Source organism: Somniosus microcephalus, chromosome 5 (assembly GCF_052327205.1).
Source record: "Somniosus microcephalus isolate GS21.2 chromosome 5, FLI_Smic_1.0, whole genome shotgun sequence".
NCBI classification, from domain to species: domain Eukaryota; kingdom Metazoa; phylum Chordata; class Chondrichthyes; order Squaliformes; family Somniosidae; genus Somniosus; species Somniosus microcephalus.
Window position 1 is genome coordinate 75,543,446 of NC_140991.1, and position 22,626 is coordinate 75,566,071.

Genomic DNA, 22,626 nt, shown 5'->3' on the forward strand with positions numbered 1-22,626 from the left:
ACGGCCAGCTGGTGGCGCCGTCCAAGGAGTATAAATACTCGGGTATCGGCCCCAGCTTCCCAGGGGCATTTTGTAAGACAAGGAACTAGTGAAGTACAACTGGACCTCCATGTTCTGAAACAAGTTGATTAAAGCCTTGCTTTATGCTCAAACCAAGTGCGTAGTGAGTTTTATTACGTCAATTAATATATATTGTGAATAGCTGCGGTCCTAGCACCGATCACTGCGGTACCCCACTAGTCACTGCCTGCCACTCAGAAAAGGACCCATTTATTCCAACTCTTTGCTTCCTGTCTGCCAACCAGTTCTCTATCCAAGTCAGTATCTTACCCCCAATCCCATGTGCTTCAACGTTGCACGCCAATCTCTTATGCGGGACCTTATCGGAAGCCTTCTGAAAGTCCAAATACACCACATCCACTGGTTCTACCTTATCTATTCTACCAGTTACATCCTCAAAAAATTCCAGTAGATTAGTCAAGCATGATTTACCTTTTGTAAATCCATGTTGAATTTGTCCGATCCTGTCACTGTTTTCCAAGTGCTCTGCTATTAGATCTTTTATAATGGACTCTAGCATTTTCCCCACTACCGATGTCAGGCTTACCGGTCTATAATTCCCCGTTTTCTCTCTACCACCTTTTTTTAAATAGTGGGGTTACATTAGCTACCCTCCAATCCATGGGAACTATTCCAGAGACTATAGAATTTTGGAAGATGACCAGCAATGCATCTACTATTTCTAGGGCCACTTCCTTAAGTACCCTAGGATGTAGATTATCAGGCTTTGGGGAGTTATCGGCCTTCATTCCCATCAATTTCCCTAACAGCATTTCCCTACAAATACTGATTTCATTCAATTCCTCCCTCTCATTAGACCCTATGTTCCCCGAAATCTCTGGAAGGTTATGTGTCCTCCTTTGTGAAGACAGAACCAAAGTATGTATTTAATTGACCTGCCATTTCTTTGTTCCCCATTAGAAATTCCCCTGATTCTGACTGCAAGGGACCTACGCTTGACTTGACCAATCTTTTTCTCTTCACATATCTATAAAAGCTTTTACAGTCAGTTTTTATGTTCCCTGCAATCTTACTCTGATACTCATTTTCCCCCTCTTAATTAATCCCTTTGTCCTCCATTGCTGAATCCTAAACTGCTCCCAATCCTCAGGTTTGCTGCTTTGTCTGGCCAATTTATATGTCCTCTCCTTGGATCTTATGCTATCCCTAATTTCCCTTGTTAGCCACGGTTAGGCCAACTTTTTTGTTTTATTTTTATGCCAAACAGGGATGTACAAAATTCTTTAGTTCATCCATGTGATCTTTAAATGTTTGCCATTGCCTATCCACCGTCAACCCTTTAAGTAACATTGCCCAATCCATCCTAGCCAACTCGTGCCTCATACCATCGTAGTTTCCTTTGTTTAATTTCAGAACCCTAGTCTCTGAGTCAACTACTTCACTCTCCATTTTAATGAAGAATTCTATCATATTATGATCGCTCCTCCCCAAGGGGCCTCGCACAACAACATTGCTAATTAATCCTTTCTCATTACATAATACCCAGTCTTAGATGGCCTGATCTCTAGTTGGTTCCTCGACATATTGGTCCAGGAAACCATCCCGTATACACTCTAGGAATTCCTCCTCCACATTATTGTTACTAATTTGGTTCGCCCAATCTATATGTAAATTAAAGTCACCCATGATAACTGCTGTGCCCTTATTGCACACGTCTCTAATTTCCCATTTAATGCCATCCCCAACCTCAGCATTACTCTTTGGGGGTCTGTATAAAATTCCCACTAAAGTTTTCTGCCCCTTGGTATTTCTCAGTTCTACCCATACAGATTCCACATCATCAGAGCTAATATCCTTCCTTACTATTGTGTTAATCTCCTCTTTAACCAGCAATGCTACCCCACCTCCTTTTCCTTTTTGCCTGTCCTTCCTGAATATTGAATACCCCTGGATGTTGAATTCCAAGCCTTGGGTCACACTGGAGCCATGTCTCCGTAATTCCAATTACAGCATATCCGTTTACTTTTATTTGCGCAGCTAATTCATCCACCTTATTACGAATGCTCCTCGCATTAAGACACAAAGCCTTCAGGTTTGTTTTTTTAACACTCTTAGTCCTTTTTGAATTATTATTTATACCTGTTTGATTTACACTCTTGATTTCTCTGCCTTCCACTTTTGCTTTTCTCCTTCCTGTCTTTTGTTTCTATCCTTGCTTCCCTTTCCTCTGTCTCCCTGCACAGGTTCACAACCCCCTGCCATTTTAGTTTAAACCCTCCCCAACAGCACTAGCAAACACTCCAGCTAGGACATCAGTCCCGGTCCTGCCCAGGTGCAAACTGTCCAGTTTGTACTGGTCCCACCTCTCCCAGAACCGGTACCAATGTCCCAGGAATTTGAATCCCTCCCCCTTGCACCATTCCTTTAGCCATGAATTCACCTGAAATATCCTTCTATTTCTACTCTGACTAGCACGTGGCTCTGGTAGCAATCCTCAGATTACTTCATTTGAGGTCCTATTTTTTAATTTATCTCCTAACTCCCTATATTCAGCTTTAAGGACCTCATCCCGTATTTTACCTATATTGTCGGTACCTATATGCACCATGACAACTGGTTGTTCACCCTCCCCCTCCAGAATGCCCTGCAGCCACCCTGAGACATCCTTGACCCTTGCACCAGTGAGGCAATATACCATCCTGGAGTCTCATTTGCGGCCGCAGAAACACCTATCTATTCCTCTTTCAATAGAATCCCCTATCACTATAGCTCTCCCAGTTTTTTCCTCCCATCCTGTGCAGCAGAACCACCCCTGGTGCCAGGATGTTAGCTGCTGCTGCCTTCCCCCGATAAGCCATCTCCCTCAACAATATCCAAAGTGGTATATCTGTTTGAGAGGGGGATGGCCACAGGGGACCCCTGCACTACCTGCCTGCGCCTACTACTCTGCCTGGTGGTCACCCATTCCCTTCCTGCCTGTGCAGCCTTTACCTGCGGTGTGACCAACTCCCTAAACGTGCTATCCACAATGTCCTCAGCATCGCAAATGCTCCAGTATGTATCCATTGACAGCTTCAGTGCTGCAATGCAGTCTGTCAGTAGCTGCAGCTGGATACACTTCCCGCACACATGGTCGTCAGGGACACAGGAAGTGTCCCTGATTTCCCACATAGCACAGGAGGAGCATGCCACGGGGTCGAGCTGTCCTGCCTTGACTTACCCTTTAATTAATTTAAATTAATTACCCATCCCTAGTTGCCCTTGAGAAGGTGGTGTTGAGTCACCTTTTTGAACCGCTGCAGTCCGTGTGGTGAAGGTACTCCCACAGTGCTGTTAGGGAGGGAGTTCTGAGATTTTGACCCAGCGACGATGAAGGAACGGTGATATATTTCCAAGTTAGGATGGTGTGTGACTTGGAGGGGAACTTGGAGGTGGTGGTGTTCCCATGCGCCTGCTGCCCTTGTCCTTCTAGGTGGAAGAGGTCGCAGGTTTGGGAGGTGCTGCCGAAGAAGCCTTGGTGAGTTGTTGCAGTGCATCTTGTAGATAGTATACACTGCAGCCATGGTACGCCGCTGGTGGAGGGAATGAATGTTTAAGGTGGTGGATGGGGTGTCAATCAAGCAGGCTGCTTTGTCCTGGATGGTGTCAAGCTTCTTGAGTGTTGTTGGAGCTGCACTCATTCAGGCAAGTGGCCGTGATTCTCCTCTCACTGGCAGACTAGTGGTGAGGAGGGTCTTTGCCAGCTCACGTGACTACGCTGTTAACTTGCTGGTTTTCTTCTTGTGGTATTCCTAATTAGGCCTTTGGAGTGTGCTAAGAACAGTAATACCATTTCTTCTTTGTGTTAGCACCACTGGGGTTGAGGGAACTAGAGTGGTGGTGCTGCAGCTAATTAAAGGGGGACCTGTCTTTTTGGAGAGCAGCAGCCTCGGGGGAGGAGGGGACAGCAGTAGATAAGGCTCCCAGATTCTCAAATATATCTGTTGATGTTTTACTGGCTGAAATAAGGGCTAGAAGGGAAAGACTTTGGGGGATTGAGGGCAGGAAGCAGCAGTTGTTGAAGCAGTCAGTGTCATCTCCACCACCCCAAGAAATAATTGGCAAATGAAGTTCAACACAGATAAATGTGAGGTATTACATTTTGGTAGGAAGAATAGGGAGGTCACTTATCACTTGGAGGGTGTGAGTAATTGAACCAATTGCACTCTATGGCAGTGAGGTATGGGGACCGCTAACACAACAAGAATTTGCAAAATGGGACAAACACCCAATTGAGATCCTACATGCAGAATTCTGTAAAAGTATCCTCCGGACTCAAAGGAAAACAGTAAACAATGCATGCAGGGCGGAACTAGGCCAATATCCATTAATAATCACTATCCAAAAAAGAGCCACCAAATTTTGGAATCACCTACAAATGAGCAACCCCCAATGCTATCACTACGACGCCCTGAAATGCCAAGAGCTGACCATAAAGAAAAATACCCTCAGTCAACTAGTCCTGGGACTCAGTGAAGTAACTACTAACAACACTAACAATAACCAGTCCCAGGACAGTGACAGGGTAACACAAAGAATTCGACCCAACACAATCGTCGCTAAGCAAAAGGAAAAATATCTGACATATTGGGCAGAAACAACAAAGGCCCAGAGCAAACTCAATTGCTACTTGGCCCTAAACAGACAATACAACATGGCTGATTACCTGACCATGGTAAAGGATAACAAACTGAGAAGAACCTTGACAAGGTACAGACTTAGCGAACATAGCCTAGCGATCGAAAAAGGCAGACACAAGCAAACCAGGCTGCCAAGAGAAGACAGGATATGCTCTCACTGCAGTCTGGGAGTAGTTGAGACAGAGATGCACTTCCTCACAGCCTGTGGAAAATATCAGGACATCAGAGAGAATTTCTACCAAAAATTCTCCCAAATATGCCCTGAATTCAGAAATCTGAATGACAACCAAAAACTCCCTTTCCTACTGGGGGAGGAGAGAAGCTGTGTAACACTGGCGGCACACTATGTTACAGCTTGCCATGAACAGAGGGACAACCAGTAAACTAAGACAAGAATATATACAAACAAGGCGAATGTATATTTATAAACTGTATGAATAGAACCGCGTTTATGTGTTCAACCATAAATGTATTTTGATGCTTTGGCAACATAAGACGTACCTTATCATGCCAATAAAGCGATTTGAATTGTGAATTGTGTGAGTCTAGGTGGGGTAGAGGAACAAAGGGATCTCGGAGTACAAATACACAAATCACTAAAGGTTGCACCACAGGTTAGCAAGGCCATAAAAAAAGCAAACCAAGCACTAGGGTTTATTTGTAGAGGTATAGAATTGAAAAGTAGGGAAGTTATGCTAAACCTGTATCGAACCTTGGTTAGACCACAGAGTACTGTGTACAGTTCTGGCCGCCATATTATAAAAAGGATATAGAGGCACTGGAGAGGGTACAGAGAAGATTTACAAGGATGATACCAGAAATTCGAGGGTATACATATCAGGAAAGGATGAACAGGCTGGGTCTCTGTTCTCTTGAAAAAAGGCCTGAGGGGTGATCGAATAGAGATCTTTAAAATTATGAAAAATGTTGCTAGCGTGGATTCAAAGAGAATGTTCCCACTTGTGGGAAAGAGCAAAACTAGAGGCCATCAAGATAGTCACCAAGAAATCCAATAGGGAATTTAGAAGAAACTTCTTTACCCAAAGAGTGGTGAGAATGTGGAACTCGCTACCACAGGGAGTGGTTGAAGCGAATAGTATAGATGCATTTAAGGGGAGGCTAGACAAACATATGAGGGAGAAGGGAATAAAAGGGAATAGAGGGTTATGCTGAGAGATTTAGATGAGGAAAGATGGGAGGAGGCTCGTGTGGAGCATTAACGCCGGCATGGACTGGTTGGGCCGAATGGCCTGTTTCTGTGCTGTATATCCTATGTAATCCTATGTAAAACTGCTACACAGTGCAGGAAGAAGTCCAATAACCTTACAAGGGTGGCCAAGGCAAGTCAAGACACTGTTTCCAATGTATGTATTACATAAATTATGGAGGCTTCACTCACCTCATTACCTCTTATTCTCTTTTGTGTCATTACTGTGACTACAATGACAAGGAGGCACTGATATGAACTGGTAAAAAGCAAATTCAGGAGTGAGGTCAGGGAGCATTTCTTCACACAAAGAGTGATTAATATTGCCAATGATCTTCCAGGAAGGATAATGGAAGAAAAAAACGTTGTCATTCAGGAGACAATTAAATGCTGTGATGGGATTAATTGCAACTTTCTATGGAAGGGTGAGCTAGATGGATTGAATTGCATCACTCATCTGTAATTATCTTTGTGATTATCATTGACTAAGGGGGGAACCGATGAGGTAAACATTTGCGACGGGGCGGGTGAGGGTGGAGGGAACATGTCTTACTAATTCCTCACCCTAGTGTTTACAGCTATGGGAGACTTGCTTCAATTTGCACCCATTCCCCACCAAAGATTGACCAGGTGTTAGACCTTGTCTACTTTAACCTCTGCTCTGGCTCCTCTTGAGTTCGGGTTCCTCTACGACCACAGAATTCACAGATGCCTAAAGTTTGTTCTGCTTGCTGCTAAGTAAAACCATCAAATAACAAGGTCAAAAGCCCCAGTACTTTCAGAACAACGAGGTAAATGCTACTAATGCTGTCATATGTTATCTCTGCAAAGCACGGTTGACAGCAAGTTCACAATGCTATAAATAGACCCATGATCCAGAACGACTGTACGTCTCATAGTGAATATGTATTTGAAGATCTTCTGCACTCTATCTTCAATCTATTGAAAAGGGCTGGAAGCTGCCTGATTGTAAACCTGACCATACATAGAATTTAGGGAAAGATTGCTGCATCAGTTGAACAAGAGATATTACACATTTTGTTCATTTGACACATTAACAAATATCTGGACCTGTCATGCAAGTAGATTTGTCAGCTGTACTCAATCACTGTCGGGTATAATCAATCACTGTCCACTGCATAACAAACAATCCTTCAGCAATTATTAGAAGCGGCACTTTTTTAATATATTGGTTTTTCAGTTTTTTTCAGTTTTTGCCTTTTCACAAAGCAAGGCTCTGAAATTGCGTGAGAAAGAACAGCAAACTTTCAAAAATTTATTGAACAAATATCTGACCTAAAGTTGTATATCTTTAAAAGAACATGCTACGAACAATGTCTTCCCTCACCATTTTTTACCTGAAGCAAATTAAGCATGTATTTTCTGGTTGCCATGGCCTTTGGTGCAGGAACAGAACGGGCAATCAGAGGCTACAGATTTACGTGGCTAGATTTATACCAGTTGTGTTGAGCGTAATCTTCCAGCCAGCCTTTTAGGGAGGCCTAATGTGCTCATTTAAATATAAGGATGGATTCTGCACATCGATGGGGGATGGTCGCTTGCAGGGAGCACATAGTAAGAAAGAATGATGCGCAGCTCGTGATTTTCCATTTCCTATCAAGCAGCTCCCCCGTTGGGTGCATGAGAGTGCAAAACTAGCCTTATAATACATTTTAAATAAGTATAGTACAGTTTTGAGGATGTAACTAGCAAGGTAGATAGAGGGGAACCAGTGGATGTAGTATATTTAGATTTCCAAAAGGCATTCGATAAGGTGCCACATATAAGGTTATTACACAAGATTAGGGCTCATGGGGTTGGGGGTAATATAGCAGCATGGATAGAGGATTGGTTAATGGACAGAAAACAGAGAGTAGGGATAAACTGATCTCTTTCAGGTTGGCAGGCTGTAGCTAGTGGGGTGCCGCAAGGATCAGTGTTGGGGCCTCAGCTATTCACAATCTATATTAATGACGTAGATGAAGGGACCAAGTGTAATGTATCCAAGTTTGCTGATGATACAAAGCTAGGTGGGACAGTAAGCTGTGAGGAGAACACAAAGGCCAGAATTTTGCCCTCGGAGTGCAGGATTGGAGGCGGGACCACTATCAAAATCGCAAAGATTGACAGCAGGTAGGAAACCCGCAGTCAATCTGCCTCCAATCAATCTTCCCAAGTGTTGGGTCCCCGATTTGCGCATGGACCCAACACCTAGCGGTGGGAAGAGGATTATAGCCACTTAACTGGCTGTTAGCAGGTACTTGATACTTGTTAACAGGCTCTTTTTCAATTTAGCCGCTTCTGCCTCAGGTTCCCCGATGTGGTGCCAGGTAAATGTGGCATTTTGTGAGTCTGCTGTAATGTTTCTGCATTGATGACAGCTGCAGAAGTGGTGTGAAGGAGCCAATGGTGCATTGGTAAGTTTCAGAGGTAAGAAAATGTTGGGAAAATCATTTTTAATGCATTTACAATTTTCTTTAGGTAACAAGTTTTGAATTGGCTGTCTATTTCCACCTCATTGGGAGAACCTCTCTCACCAGTGACAGATCGCTCCCGTAACCTCACCTGCAGCTGCCACCTGTTCTAGCCTATAGAGGGAGTCATTCGAGAGCCTGGTTGCAAGAGCTCACCTTTGTACAGTGATTGTCAGTGTTTGCAGCACCTCGATGCTGTCAAATACTGAGAAATGAGCTGTCAAAGAAAAATTGTGCATGGTCCCTTTAAGAAAACTGGCAGATGACACATTCTCTTAATTGGCTGGCAAGCCCGCAGGGTGGGCTTAACAAAGCCAATCGACGTAAAATCACGTCCGTGGGCCGGATGCAGTTGGGGGCGGGACTGGAAGCTGGAAACCAGCTGACCCGCTCCCAAGCCACATCCATTTGCAAAATTGCGGCCAAAGAGTCTGCAAAGGGATATAGATAGATTAAGTGAGTTGGCAGTAAGGTGGCAGATACCGAGTATAATGTAAGAGATATGTGAGGTTATTCACTTTGGTAGGAAGAATAGAAAAACAGAATGTTTTTTAAATGGTGAGAAACTTTCAAATGTTGGTGTTCAGAGAGATTTGGGTGTCCTCATGCAAGAAACACAGAAATCTAGCATGCAGGTACAGCAAGCAATAAGGAAGGCAAATGGCATGTTGGCCTTTATTGCAATGGGGTTGGAGTATAAGAGTAAGGAAGTCTTGCTACAATTGTACAGGGCCTTGGTGAGACCACACCTGGAGTACTGTGCACAGTTTTGGTCTCCTTATCTAAGAAGGAAGGATATACTTGCCTTGGAGGCGGTGCAACAAAGGTTCACTAGATTGATTCCTGGGATGAGAGGGCTGTCCTATGATGAGAGATTGTGTAGAATGGACCTATACTCTCTGGAATTTAGAAGAATGAGAGGTGATCTCATTGAAACATATAAGATTCTGAAGGGGATTGACAGGGTAGATGCTGAGAGGCTGTTTCCCCTGGTTGGAGTGTCTAGAACTAGGGGGCATAGTCTCAGGATAAGGGGTAGGCCTTTTAAGACCGAGATGAGGAGGAATTTCTTCACTCAGAGGTTGTGAATCTTTGGAATTATCTGCCCCAGAGGGCTGTGAATGCTGAGTCTTTGAGTATATTCAAGGCTGTGATAGATTTTTGGACTCTAGGGGAATCAAGGGATATGGAGATCGGGCGGGAAAGTGGAGTTGAGGTGGATGATCAGCCATGATCTTATTGAATGGCGGAGCAGGCTCGAGGGACCATATGGCCTACTCCTGCTCCTATTTCTTATGTTCTTATGTTTCCATCCATATTGGATGGGATCATGCTGAGCACCTCTTTGCCCACTTGGGAGTAGCTTAAGGGAAGCTCCATAGCTCTAAATTTCCTAGCCCAGCAAAATGGGCTTGAGCTGGCTTATGGTGCAGGTTCCTGGTGGCCTGGATTGAATAGCCTGTTGGGAGTCTTTGCCTCTAATTTGAATAGGCTATTGACACATGAAAAGCTTGAACAGAAAGTTATGCCTGTAGCGCACTTGACCGGGGAGTGGAAAGTCCAGCAACTCTTCAAAAGCCCACAGCCTGCAACTAAAGGGTAAGTTGAGGTGTCAGAAAAGTTCACTAAGTGTTCAAAATATACAGAACTGCTGGGTCCCACTCCTCCTCTGCCATTGCTACTTGTTTCTTCTCCCCTGTGCACTATGGCTCACAGACCCTCAGATTCTTGGGGTAGTGGTGAGGCGGGATTTCTTTATGAAATCTTGAGCTGCCTGACTAATGTGACAATGGTTAACTGATGCTGCCTGGAAAAATACAGTGTCAAAAAATTCAAGGCAATGGTAACTTTAACTGGTGTCCCTCAAGGATCTATCTTTGGCCCCCTCCTATTTCTTATCTACATGTTGCCCCTTGGCGACATCATCCGAAAACACAGCATCAGTTTCCGCATGTACGCTGACGACACCCAGCTCTACCTTGCTACCACTTCAAAAGGGACGAAAGGATAGACCGAGTAATCACAGGCCAGTCAGCCTAACCTTGGTGGCGGGAAAATTATTGGAAAGAATTCTGAAGGACAGGATAAATCTTCATTTAGAAAGACACGGATTAATCAAGGATAGTCAGCACGGATTTGTTAAGGGAAGGTCGTGTCTGACAAACTTGATTGAATATTTTGAGGAGGTAACAAGGAGGGTGGATGAGGGTAGTGCGTTTGATGTAGTGTATATGGACTTTAGCAAGGCTTTTGATAAGGTTCCACATGGCAGACTGGTCACGAAGGTAAAACCCCATGGGATCCAGGGCAAAGTGTCAAGTTGGATTCAAAACTGGCTCGGAGACAGGAAGCAGAGGGTAATGGTTGATGGGTGTTTTTGTGACTGGAAGGCTGTTTCCAGTGGGGTTCTGCAGGGCTCAGTACTCGGTCCTTGCTTTTTGTGGTATATATCAATGATCTAGACTTGAATATAGGGGGTCTGATTAAGAAATTTGCAGATGATACTAAAATCGGCAGTGTGGTTGATACTGAAGAAGGAAGCTGTAGACTGCTGGAAGATATCAATAAATTGGTCAGGTGGGCAGAACAGTGGCAAATGGAATTCAACCCGGAGAAGTGTGAGGTAATGCATTTGGGGAGGGCTAACAAGGAAAGGGAATACACATTAAATGGTAGGACACTGAGTAGTGTAGAGGAACAAAGGGACCTTGGAGTGCATGTCCACAGATCCCTGAAGGTAGCAGGCCAGGTAGATAAGGTGGTTAAGAAGGCATACGGAATGCTTGCCTTTATTAGCCGTGGCGTAGAATACAAGAGCAGGGAGGTTATGCTTCAACTATATAAAACACTAGTTAGGCCTCAGCTAGAGTACTGTGTACAGTTCTGGTCAGCACATTACAGGAAAGATGTGACTGCACTAGAGAGGGTACAGAGACAGAGGAGATTTACAAGGATGTTGCTGGGAGTAGAGAATCTTAGCTATGAGGAAAGACTGGATAGGCTGGGTCTGTTTTCCTTGGAACAGAGGTGGCTGAGGGGAGACCTTATTGAGGTGTATAAAATTATGAGGGGCATAGATAAAGTGGATAGAAAGGACCTATTTCCCTTAGCAGAGGGGTCAAAAACCAGGGGGCACAGATTTAAAGTAATTGGGGGAAGGTTTAGAGGGGATTTGAGGGGAAATTTCTTCACCCAGAGGGTCGTGAGGGTCTGGAACTCACTGCCTGAAAGGGTGGTAGAGGCAGGAACCCTAACCACATCTAAAAAGTACTTGGATGTGCACTTGGGATGCTCTAACCTGCAGGGCTATGGACCAAGAGCTGGGAAGTGGGATTCGGCTGGATAGCTCTTTGTTGGCCGGCGCGGACACGATGGGCCAAAATGGCCTCCTTCCGTGCTGTAACTTTCTATGATTCTATGATTCTCTCGACCCCTCCACGGTCTCTAAATTGTCAGACTGCTTGTCCGACATCCAGTTCTGGATGAGCAGAAATTTCCCCCAATTAAATATTGGGAAGTCCAAAGCCATTGTTTTTGGTCCCCACCACAAACTTTGTTCCCTAGCCACTGTCTCCAACCCTCTCCCTAACATCTGTCTGAGGTTGAGCCACACGGTTCGCAACCTTGGTGTCATATTTGACCCTGAAATGAGCTTCCGACCACATATCTGCAGCTTAACTAAGACTGCCTGTCTCCGCCCCTGCCTCAGCTCATCCGCTGCTGACACCCTCATCCATGCCTTTGTTACCTCTAGACTTGACTATTCCAATGCACTCCTGGCCGGCCTCCCACATTCTACCCGACGTAAACTTGAGGTCATCCAAAACTCGGCTGCCCTTGCTCTAACTCGCACCAAGTCCTGTTCACCCATCACCTCTATGCTTGCTGACCTACATTGGCTCCCGGTTAAGCAACGCCTCGATTTCAAAATTCTCATCCTTGTTTTGAAATCCCTCCAAGGCCCCACCCCTTCCTATCTCTGTAATCTCCTTCAGCCCCAGAACCTCCCCGAGATATCTGTGCTCCTCTCATTCTGCCCTCTTGAGCATCCCTGATTATAATCGCTCAACCATTGGTGGCCGTGCCTTCTGTTGCCTAGGCCCTAACCTCTGGAATTCCCTGCCTAAACCTCTCCACCTCGCTACTTTTCTTTCCTCCTTTAAGGCGCTTTTTTAAACCTACCTCTTTGACCAAGCTTTTGGTCACCTGCCCTAATTTCTCCTTATGTGGCTCCGTGTCAAATTTATTTTTTCTTTTAATACTCCTGTGCAGCGCCTTGGGATATTTTACTGTGTTAACGGTGCTAAATACAAGTTATTATTGTTCTTGTAAGAAGAAAGTCAAAATAAATTTACAGCTTGTCAAAATAAACCATTTCCAGACCTAGATAAACAATCAAACCACACACCGTATGTGCAGACACACACAAACAGATCTCTGGAGTTTTTTTTTATAATGTCGCAGCTGGCACTTTAGTGTAACGCTGGTATTCATGCCCAACATGCAAGTCCTTTTAGAAGCAGCATAGTAGCTGTATACGAGTTCCTAAGCCTCTATATTTGTGGAGGTCTTAGGGTTGATGTCTTCATTGCTGTCTATATATTGTATCAGGATTTGTTTTCGTAGGCAGCCCAGTAGCTACAAAGCTAGTGTGTGCCTCCCAACTGAAATACTTGAGTTTGAATCCCAGCCTCAACTGATATTTATTCTCAGGCTTTCCCCAGACAAGAAGGGAAAATGAACCAGGCAAGAATCCTTTTCTGTATCACTTAATCATACCTCCTGGTGAGCTGAGCAACTGGTTTCTGTAGTGGCATCCATTGAGTTATCTGACTATAGGTGGTGTGGGTGTGAGTTGTTCTTCGGGGTGGGGATGGAGTTGGAGGGAAAGATCCATTAAAAGAAGTCTATTAAATTCATGCTGTAATTTCTACAAACTGTTTCGCATTAACCATAAAGATATTTGCACAAATATTATGATAAAAAATAAAAAGAAAGACTTTCATTTATATAGCGCCTTTCATGACCACCGGACATCTCAAAGTGCTTTACAGTCAATGAAATACTTTTGAAGTGGAGTCACTGTTGCAATGTGGAAAACGCGGCAGCCAATTTGTGCACAGCAAAGTCCCACAAACAGCAATGTGATAATGACCAGATAATCTGTTTTTGTTTTGTTGGTTGAGGGATTAATATTGGCCAGGACACCGGGGATAACTCCCCTGCTCTTCTTCAAAATAGTGCCATGGGATCTTTTATGTCCACCTGAGAGAGCAGACACTCCGACAGTGCAGCACTCCCTCAGTGTTGCTTCTGTCAGCCTAGATTTTTGTGCTCAAGTCCCTGGAGTGGGACTTGAACCCACAACATTCTGCCTCAGAGGCGAGTATGCTACCAATTGAGCCACAGCTGATACCCACCATTCATCAACTGCCAGAATGAGAAAAAAATTAATGGCAAAAGCTAGATTTTCTAATGGTGCCTTATGTTACAATATTGCTTAAGAAACTATCTCCATCACATTAGGGTGATACCCAAGAAGATCAGCCAATAAAACCTTTAGTACCTTACAGTCTTTGCTTCTCTTGCTAATGAATGGACCAGAAATCCTTGCTACATGTCCAGGTAGCTGTGGGAATGGGATTTCGATATAAATGTAATGGCCAGCTGGATTTCTCAGTGTGTGGTCAGTTGTTGGGCCTGCACCCAATGTTGGTGTACTCCCCAGTTTAAGGGTCCAGTCAAAGTTATCATTTCTCCACTGCCTCCAGGAGCACATATCAAATTCAAAATCACAGTGCCCCAAAATTGTACCTGTAAATGAAATAAGTCCTGTTACATTTTTGTAATAATTTCACTGTTTTTACTGAATACAGATGTGTTAGTACAATGCCATTTTTAATATTGTGTTGTAAATTCATACTGTGTATTATAATATCCTTTATGACTGGCTTTTACAATATGAGTTAAGAATTTCTTTAGATTCTATTTAATTGAAATCTAGATGTTTATGTTCTTAATCATATTTATAAGATTTAGAACATAAAAACACTTAAATCAAGAAAAAGCCATTTATCGCACTAAGCCTACTTTTTCCACAGACCATTTACATTCTACCTAGTTATGGATTCCATCACACACATTCAAGGGCTGACATTCTGACTTCATGATTCAGGAGGGCACTTACCCACTGAAAGCGTTTATTGTAAATTCTTACTATTTAATGAAAGGTTGGTGCAGAGTATGTTCAAACTTCCAATAATTCCGATATTTAAATAAATGGCTGGTAAACTATAAGTGGCACACACCCGAATTTCTGGTCTCTGCTCTCTACCAGAATTGCGAAGTAGGAAAAACACCACTTTAATCTCCGAGGTACTCCCTGATCATCAAAGCTAATCAAGGCGTTCCAGGATACTCACCCACCCTCACCTTTCTTTTGCTCCACCCAGGCCAGGGTCCTACAGAGACTGGCAGAATATTTGTGTCCTGGCCTATTTTCAGGGCATTCCGTCACACCCCTGGCTTGAATTATGGGGCTACCATTCTTTGCCGTCTTCTGTGCCAATGATTCTGGCAGGGTGGGGAACAGTTGGCTAGCACTTCCTGCCCCCTTTCTTGTCTGAAGGATGCAAAAGATGTGCACTTAAAGGTATAAGTGCCCATCATTGAATTTCTGATGAGGGAACCAACCCTGAACCCAGTGAGTCTGGCGAGGTTAGTGGCAGACGTTCCCAGTAGACACATCCTGGCACCTACTTCGGGATGTTGGACCTGTGGATTTTCAGCTCACTTGACATTAAATGTTTTGGGGCATCCTGAGGTTGGGAAAGGCGCTATATAAATGCAAGTCTTCCTTTCTTTCTTTTTACAGTACGAGCAGTTTATGGCTGCAGAGACAGCAATCAAATTAGAGGTAATTCTGTCAATGAACATGCTTTTAAGTGTCACCAATCTACTTTATTGTTGTTTTAAAAAGATCTTCTAAGATCTCTCCAAAGCTCAGTTGTTACGTGCATTTCCCAGTCAGCACCTTCCAAAGTGAAGGAGGAGAAAAAAATTCTTCTTTAAAGAACTGAACCACATTTAGGCATCACCCTGAACCTGAGACATTTGTGGTAATCATTACTTGTTTGTTACTAATCTCAGATAATTAATTAATTATATAAGCTACTAATAATAAAGTTCAAAATTAGTTTTTGTCTCATCTTGATTTTAAACAAACCAGATTTATTGTTAAAATAGAAGCTCCAATGAGTGTTATACTTGAACAGAATTCAATAAGATGGTCACTCTTAGATTGTTATATTAGAATGTGTTTTCAGATATACATTTTTGTATCTCAAGGATTTTAGCCTGCAGTTAACCTCCTTCAGCAGTAGAAGTGAAATGAGATGTCCACTTCATAGTATCCACATGGTGCTCAAACAAAGGAAGGTGTGCTTACTGTGGGGCGCATCTTCCTGTGTCTCCACCCAAGATGTCCCATGCCACCAAGCAGCTCAATGAGGGTGAACACAAACATAAATTTCAACAAAACCCCAGCACACTCAGTTTCATCGTACAGTCCCAGATCCCTGTTTTGCTTGTCTCAGACTCGGCTTTGTATGGACTAGAGGAATTACCCAATCTACAAGAAATCCAAAGTCCAAGCTAGCTAGAATTGGACTTGTATCAAATGTTTACTTGTCCTATTGATTTAAACTCCAATGTTAGTAGTAGTTTCTATTGGGCTCTGGATACAATAGACTTGGATTAGTTTGGATTGAACTGAAGTGATCAGAATATAAATCAAGGTTGGCTTAGTTATACACACAAGAGCTGAACACCGAACAAAATCATCAGAACTATAGCTGAAGGTGTAAGTGTCAGGTAAGCTCATGCAGCGTAATCACTACACTACTGGTCTTGTCATCAGGGCAATATTCATTGTGAACAGAGTGATGTCATTTGGCAGAGTTTCTTTTGTTCTATTCTCAAGACATAAAACAAAACAATAAATTCTCTGTGTATCACAGTTATCAAAATAATAGTATCTGGAAATCCAGTGAACTTGGCTTTTTACAACTGACTGAAGATTAAATCTGCGTGGTTCACCCAAGCTTGATTCATTACTTACTGCAGATGACTGGATGCTCATCAGAATGATCAGCACAGTCATTGATGAAGTCACAGAGCCTGTCTTTAGGGATACAATACTTGTTGGCACATGAATACTCATCAGAGTTGCACTGTCTGTCTGGGATCAGAAGAGGAGCACAATTTTCAAAGGAAATGTCATCCACAGCAATATCACCCATGTAACTCACACCCCTCTTGGCTCTTAAGAAAACCTGTAAAGATTTAACAAACAGTCAGATATTATTTTAATCCATGATGACATATAAGATGCCTGTATCAAATTAATTTTGTTTTCTTTTTTTCTTTCAAAATGTATCGGCTATGTTTACTATTGGCAACTGTACTTGTGCACTTTTTCCCCCCCAGTATTTGCCTCTTTTCTTCTTCATCTTCAGCAAGTGCTGGCAACCTTGGGGGTTCATTGGGAAGTTGGGTGGTCAGAAGATTAATGGGCATGTGGTTGAGGAAGCAGGAGGTCGATTTCCTCAGAAAGGAAATGGGATGGGGGGATAGGGGAGAAAAACTAGGGAGAGATGAGTGTTCAGGGCTATGGGGGGGGGAGGGGGGGAGGGCGGGGGTGGTTTCGTTTTGTGGACAAAGGTAAGAGGAGGAAGCAGCGGAGGCAGCTAAATCAACTTGGTGACAAAGAAGTCATGATCTCTTTGCATTTGCTGTTAGAGGTAAGGGTGGAGGGAGCAGGAGAGAGGTGTTAAAGGAGATATTTGATAGTGGAGAAAAGAAGTCTGCAGTTAGTTGTGCTCTCCAAGGTGATCCTAGAGAAGTGGGTGGTTTTGGCAGGGGAGAGAGTGACCTGGTAAAGCTTCATGTGGTTCAGCCAGATCTGGCGATGGATGTCTCAGCCAGTTGTGTACCAGATACCATCAAGTCTGCTCCCCTTGGACTTGAGGTCATGAAGATGGCAGCTGTATCGCAAGAACAACTGTGATGGGAGAAAGGCAAGGTTTTGCTGGAACAAGGACATCGAAGGTGGAGGTCAGAGAGTGGTTAAGTAAATCAACTACTGTGGCAAATGGAGGGCCAAAGGCTAGGCAATTGGGAGGTTGAAAGTTCAGTTGTAACTGACATGGAGGAGAGTTTTTTTCCCAGGGGAAGACATAGAAAGATGTGTGATTCAAAGGGAGTAGGAGGATGTGGGTGGTGAGAGATACAAGCTAATGGTCAAAGATGGCCTTATCATTGATTGAGACCATGAGAATAGAGAGGTTATGGGAGATGGCGAGGTCAAGGGAGTGATCATGAATATGGATAGATGTGTTTTAAATGGGAGGAGTGGATCAGGGAGAGGAGGGCAGTGAATTCGAAGGAGAGAGCTGAGCTGAAGAGGTGCTCAGTGCAGAGGCTGAGGAAGGAAGATAACCCAGGGAGAAACTTAGGGTGGGGCTTGGTGGGTAGTCTACAATGAGGATTTAAAAAGAGTGGCAAGAGGAATGAGACCTTTATTATTGTGGCCTGCACAAGAAGAATGGCCAGTTGATCAAGGTACCACAGAGCATTTCATCCTGGGACTGTACCGTAGCTTTGGGGGATGGGGGGGGGGGTGGTGTGAAGAAAATTGGCATAAAAAGGTAGGTAAAGAAGAAATTTTGGGTCTATCCAAGTCTGTGTCCAAGCACATAATTTGAACTATCGACACTTGTATTTTCATTAGCCCATGATAATTGCATTCTGATAAACTCTTTGATAAATTAACAATGTATCAACTAACCAGTCATTATCCACTAGAAATCAAAGTGATATTTCACAGCCTTTCCATCTAATGTATCTTAGTTTGTTAAAGATTTTTAAAATTCAATCTGCATGCTATGAAGGGATATTTGATCATTGATTACTTTAAATGGTAATTCAAAATTGCTATTCTGCTATTTCAAGAAAATAAATCTGTCCATTCCTGGCAGCTCAGTAGGTTAAAGTAGTTAGTTGCTGAGCCATACAGATGAGGAAGGTCCCTGGGCCAATCACAGGATAATGCTGATCTCAGTTAGCATAGTGATAGGAGTGCTACAATGGGCTCACTGCCCCTGGCTTATGGAAGGGTAAATCATCCATGCTTCCTGCCCCATGATTACAATCCAGAATCTCTGCTGAGAGAGTGTTTGTGTGTACATCTGGTGAGGACACGATTGTGATCAGCTGTGATGCCCCTGTGGTGAAATAGCACTATCAAGGCACAGCCATGAGGACTGATCTGTGGGAAGTGTTTGGAGATCATACAGCACCCATGGACACCACATGGCGGTGGAATGGGCAGACACATGGCAGATGAAATTCAATGCAAAAAGTGTGAGGTGATACATTTTGGTAGGAAGAATGAGAAGAGACAATACGTGCTAAATGGTACAATTTTAAGGAGGGTGCAAGGACAGAGAGACCTGGGGGTGTTTGTGCACAAATCTTTGAAGGGAGCAAGACAGGTTAACAAAGCAGTTAATAAAACGCATGAGATTATAAATAGAGGCTTTGGGCTGGATTTTGATACTGGGGCGGGCTGGGGTCGTGTAATACACATTGCGTGTTAGCCACCCGATTGTAAATCGATGTGGGAGAATGATGCGATTTTAACTTAATTGGCCAATTGAGTTCCAACGTGTGGCCAATTAGTTTTTCCAGTCTGAAAGTCGCCTCCGATGATGTCATCATTGCTGCTGCATTTAAGGTCTGCAACAAGCCTTGCTTCTTCTGCAGACTGCCAACCTTTTGGCCTTTGCAGTGAGAGGCACCTACAGTAAGAATGGCCAGCCAGAGACCTAGGTCTGCACCCTGCTTCAATGACGTTGCCCTGCAGGCTTTAGTGGAGGGAGCAAGAGCACATAAAGGGGTGCTCTTCCACTCTTCAGGGAGAAAGAAGCCTCCCCAGCAAACCAAGGCTGTGTGGGTCCAGGTGGCCCAGGAGGTGAACTCGTTGTCAGTAACCCGCAGAACCTGGCTTCAGTGCAGGAAGAGATTTCATGACCTTCTGCGCACTGGAAGTATGAATTTCCCATCACCCTCAATCTGATCCCCATTGCCTTTCCTCACCAGCACTCAGCTTTTGCAATCTCTTCCTCCACATCCCACTTGACACTGACATCCATGCACCCTTACCCATTCCCTCTCTCTCTATGGTCACATTCACCTAACTATTTGACTATGCAGCCCTCACACTCCCTATCACTGTGATGCTATGAAAACATCTGGCAACACACAGGGAGGGCCCTTGGTCTTGCCACCTCACTCCGGGCTGAAAATTCAGTAGGGTTAGCGCCCATTTTGCGGCGCTAGAGGGCCTAGCGCCGCAATGAAAGCCGTTTCTGAAATTCACTTCGGCGCTGCCATCGGCGTTAGCCGGTTGCGCTGCGCCGGCACCGATGACGTCATCGGTGTGCGCAGCGTCCCGGTTGCCGTGGCAACGCGCCCGAACGCCGAAATTCAGTTGCGGCCGCCTCGCCCGTGGCAGCCGCAACTAAGACTCTGGCAACCGAGTCTTACACAAGTTAGCGCCGGCGCATTAAGGTCGCGCGGCGGCCGGCCACTTTCCCGCCGGCCGCCTGCCCGCACCTCCCTCCCCGGACTCCTCCACCCCCCCCCCCCCGCGGAACAGATGCGTCTGGCCTGCAAGCCCGGCACTTGTCCGAGGTGCCGGGCTCATTTTTGAAAAAATCCAACGGCCAGCGATCGGGTGAAGGCAGCGCCTCCTTAACGGGAGGAGGAAGCCTGCACTTCCCCAGCCTGCCGCACCGCATCGGGTGCCGCAGCGCCGGATTAGCGCCGCAATGCGGCACTCAGCGCCCATTGGGAGGCACTCACGCCCGTCAGTAGCGCCGGCAGCCGTCTGGGCGCGGCGCTACTGAATTTTTGGCGCGCGCAAGGGAATTAGCGCCGGCGCTAAATTTCCGGCGCTAAAGCCCTGGCGCGGCGTCAACTCAATTTCTAGGCCTCCATCTTTGTCTCCTTCTAAGCATCTATGCTATGGATTCTCTACACTCACTCCTTCATTCTCACTCAACCTCCACTTGTCTCCCTCATTGCAGGAAAAGAGAGCTCACAATAAGCGAGAAAAAGCGAGGACAGGAGGAGGTGCCACCCTCAGTAGCCCACCTCACCCCCTGGGAGGAGGCGGTCCTGGAGATCGTGGGACTCGAGGACGATGCACAAGTGGGGGATGGACAGGCGGGTGCATCACAGCAAACTGGTGACAGAATAGTTTTCCATCTCTCTCAATGACATTGCATGAGTCGCTGATAATGATTCTGAAGCTCTAACAGATGGACTTATGATCATCTGCAATATGCAATGTGTATGTAACCTTGGCATCACATCCCTGACTCTTTCCTTTACTCCTCCACAGGACCATCGCAAGCACCCGTCCCCACTAGCCAGGAGGAAGAGCCTGAGCATCCAGACTCCTCAGAGGAAGCTGCAACCTCTGAGGGCGCAGCGTCAGCAGAATTCAGCGCACCCAGCACCAGCGCAGACACTCACACCTCGGTGGGACCATCGTGAGATAGAGTAGCGTTGTCACCTGGTGTATCACAGCTCACAAGTGAGCATCAACAGATTGTGGAGACAGGGACAGCAGTGGAGAGTCCTAGTCAGAGGGTGCAGGACTCTGCCAGCTCGGCTTAGCTGCATGTTGACCCTCTGCCCCTGGGTTCATCCATAAGATCAGCGGTGCTGGAACTCCAGGAACAGATGCAGGAGTCTCTGGCAGGTTTTGTCTCCAGGGTCGCTGTGAGTATGGAGCGAAAGGAGGAGTCCATAGCGAACATGAGCAGAGCCTTTGTGGAGTCATTGGCACATGAACGCATCACCATGGAAAGGATGGCAACCTCCATGGAGGTGATAAGTCACCAGAGTGCAGAAAACATGGTGAGTGTTCAGAATAGAATGACATCTCTGGAGGAGTGATGGTCATCTATTGAACAGAGAAACCAGACCTTCATGGAAGTCCTTCTGAGTAGGACTGCCAGTGCAGATACGGGTCCCCATAGCCCCCCTGATGTGCAGCAAGGTGCTCTCAAGCTACTTGCAAGCGCTGAGGGGGACCTGACCCATGAGAAGGAAGTTGGTGGCAGACATCAAGGAAGTGGGGGCTCCTCTCCAAGCGCTCACACTTCCATGCCACTGCAGAGCACTCAGTCAGAGCCCCACCAGAGTCCATACCCAACTGAGATCGGCGTCTCAGCCCCTGCACAGCCGCAGGAACAGCAGACTGTTGCCAAGCCCTCACAGGTTCGCAACCCCAGAGGACACCCGCCAAAGGTGTCGAGACAGGAGCAGCTGGAAAGTGAGCAAGGGGCCTCCACATCTGCTGAATCCACAGAGGAAGCGCCACGTAGGAGCACGCGTAAGAGAAAGATACTGCACAAATAGTCACAAGGGTAGTCACTTGGGTGAAATTTGATGTTTTCTGTGAAAAGGCCATGAGATGAATAATGTAAATAAAAAATCTGATGGCTACTGCTGTAGTTGTGGCGTGTGTCATTTTGTGAATGGGACTTTCACATTGAGGGCTTAGGATTACTTGCAATTGTCAGTATGGTGGTCAAATTGCTAGGAATCTACTGGCCCTTGGCCATTGTCGATGCTCAGGTAAGAAGCTGCGAGGCAAAAGTGCTTGATTGGCTAGGCTAAACAAATCTGGCCAAGATGAGTGTGTTCCTTGCATCCTGGGCAGCAATGTGGTTGCGCGCTGGTGCCTTCTGGCCTGTGCAGCTTCAGGTGGGTGAGCAGCAACTTGGCGCTCCTGCTGTTGCTGCTGCTGCTGTTGGTGCTGCTGTTGTTTATGGATCTGCTGCTGCCGCGGCTGGTCTTCGTCCTCATCTGATGTTCAGGAGGAAAGGAAATAAATGGTTCCCATGCTTCTGGTATATGCCTCAGTTGAGGAAGCGCTCAGTGAAGGTGGCGAGAGGGGTTTCCCAGGAGATCACACTGGAGATGGGTGTCCGGCTCCAAACTTCCACAGCTGTGGTTATGCCTTCTAAAAGTTCCCCCAGACCTGAGACTACAAAGTCCTGCCACCTGCAAATGATGGCTGATCAAATCTCCTCTTTAATGGTTGACCTGCAGCTGACAGTCAGCAATCCAATTGTGCTCCCGCCAGGTTTCACCATTGTGTTTCAGAACA

At 45.3% G+C, this 22,626-nt stretch overlaps 1 protein-coding gene across 1 annotated transcript in view; it reads right to left on the reverse strand.

Annotated features, from left to right (window-relative positions):
* The window catches only part of malrd1 (MAM and LDL receptor class A domain containing 1), a 408,505-nt gene that overhangs the window by 316,461 nt on the left and 69,418 nt on the right, over positions 1-22,626 (reverse strand). The window contains exons 7-8 of the mRNA XM_085987833.1: positions 16,501-16,714; positions 13,948-14,195 (exon numbers count right to left, since the gene is read on the reverse strand). Of these exons, the coding sequence (XP_085843959.1) occupies positions 13,948-14,195; positions 16,501-16,714 (462 nt within the window). The remainder of the gene's footprint in view (positions 1-13,947; positions 14,196-16,500; positions 16,715-22,626) is intronic.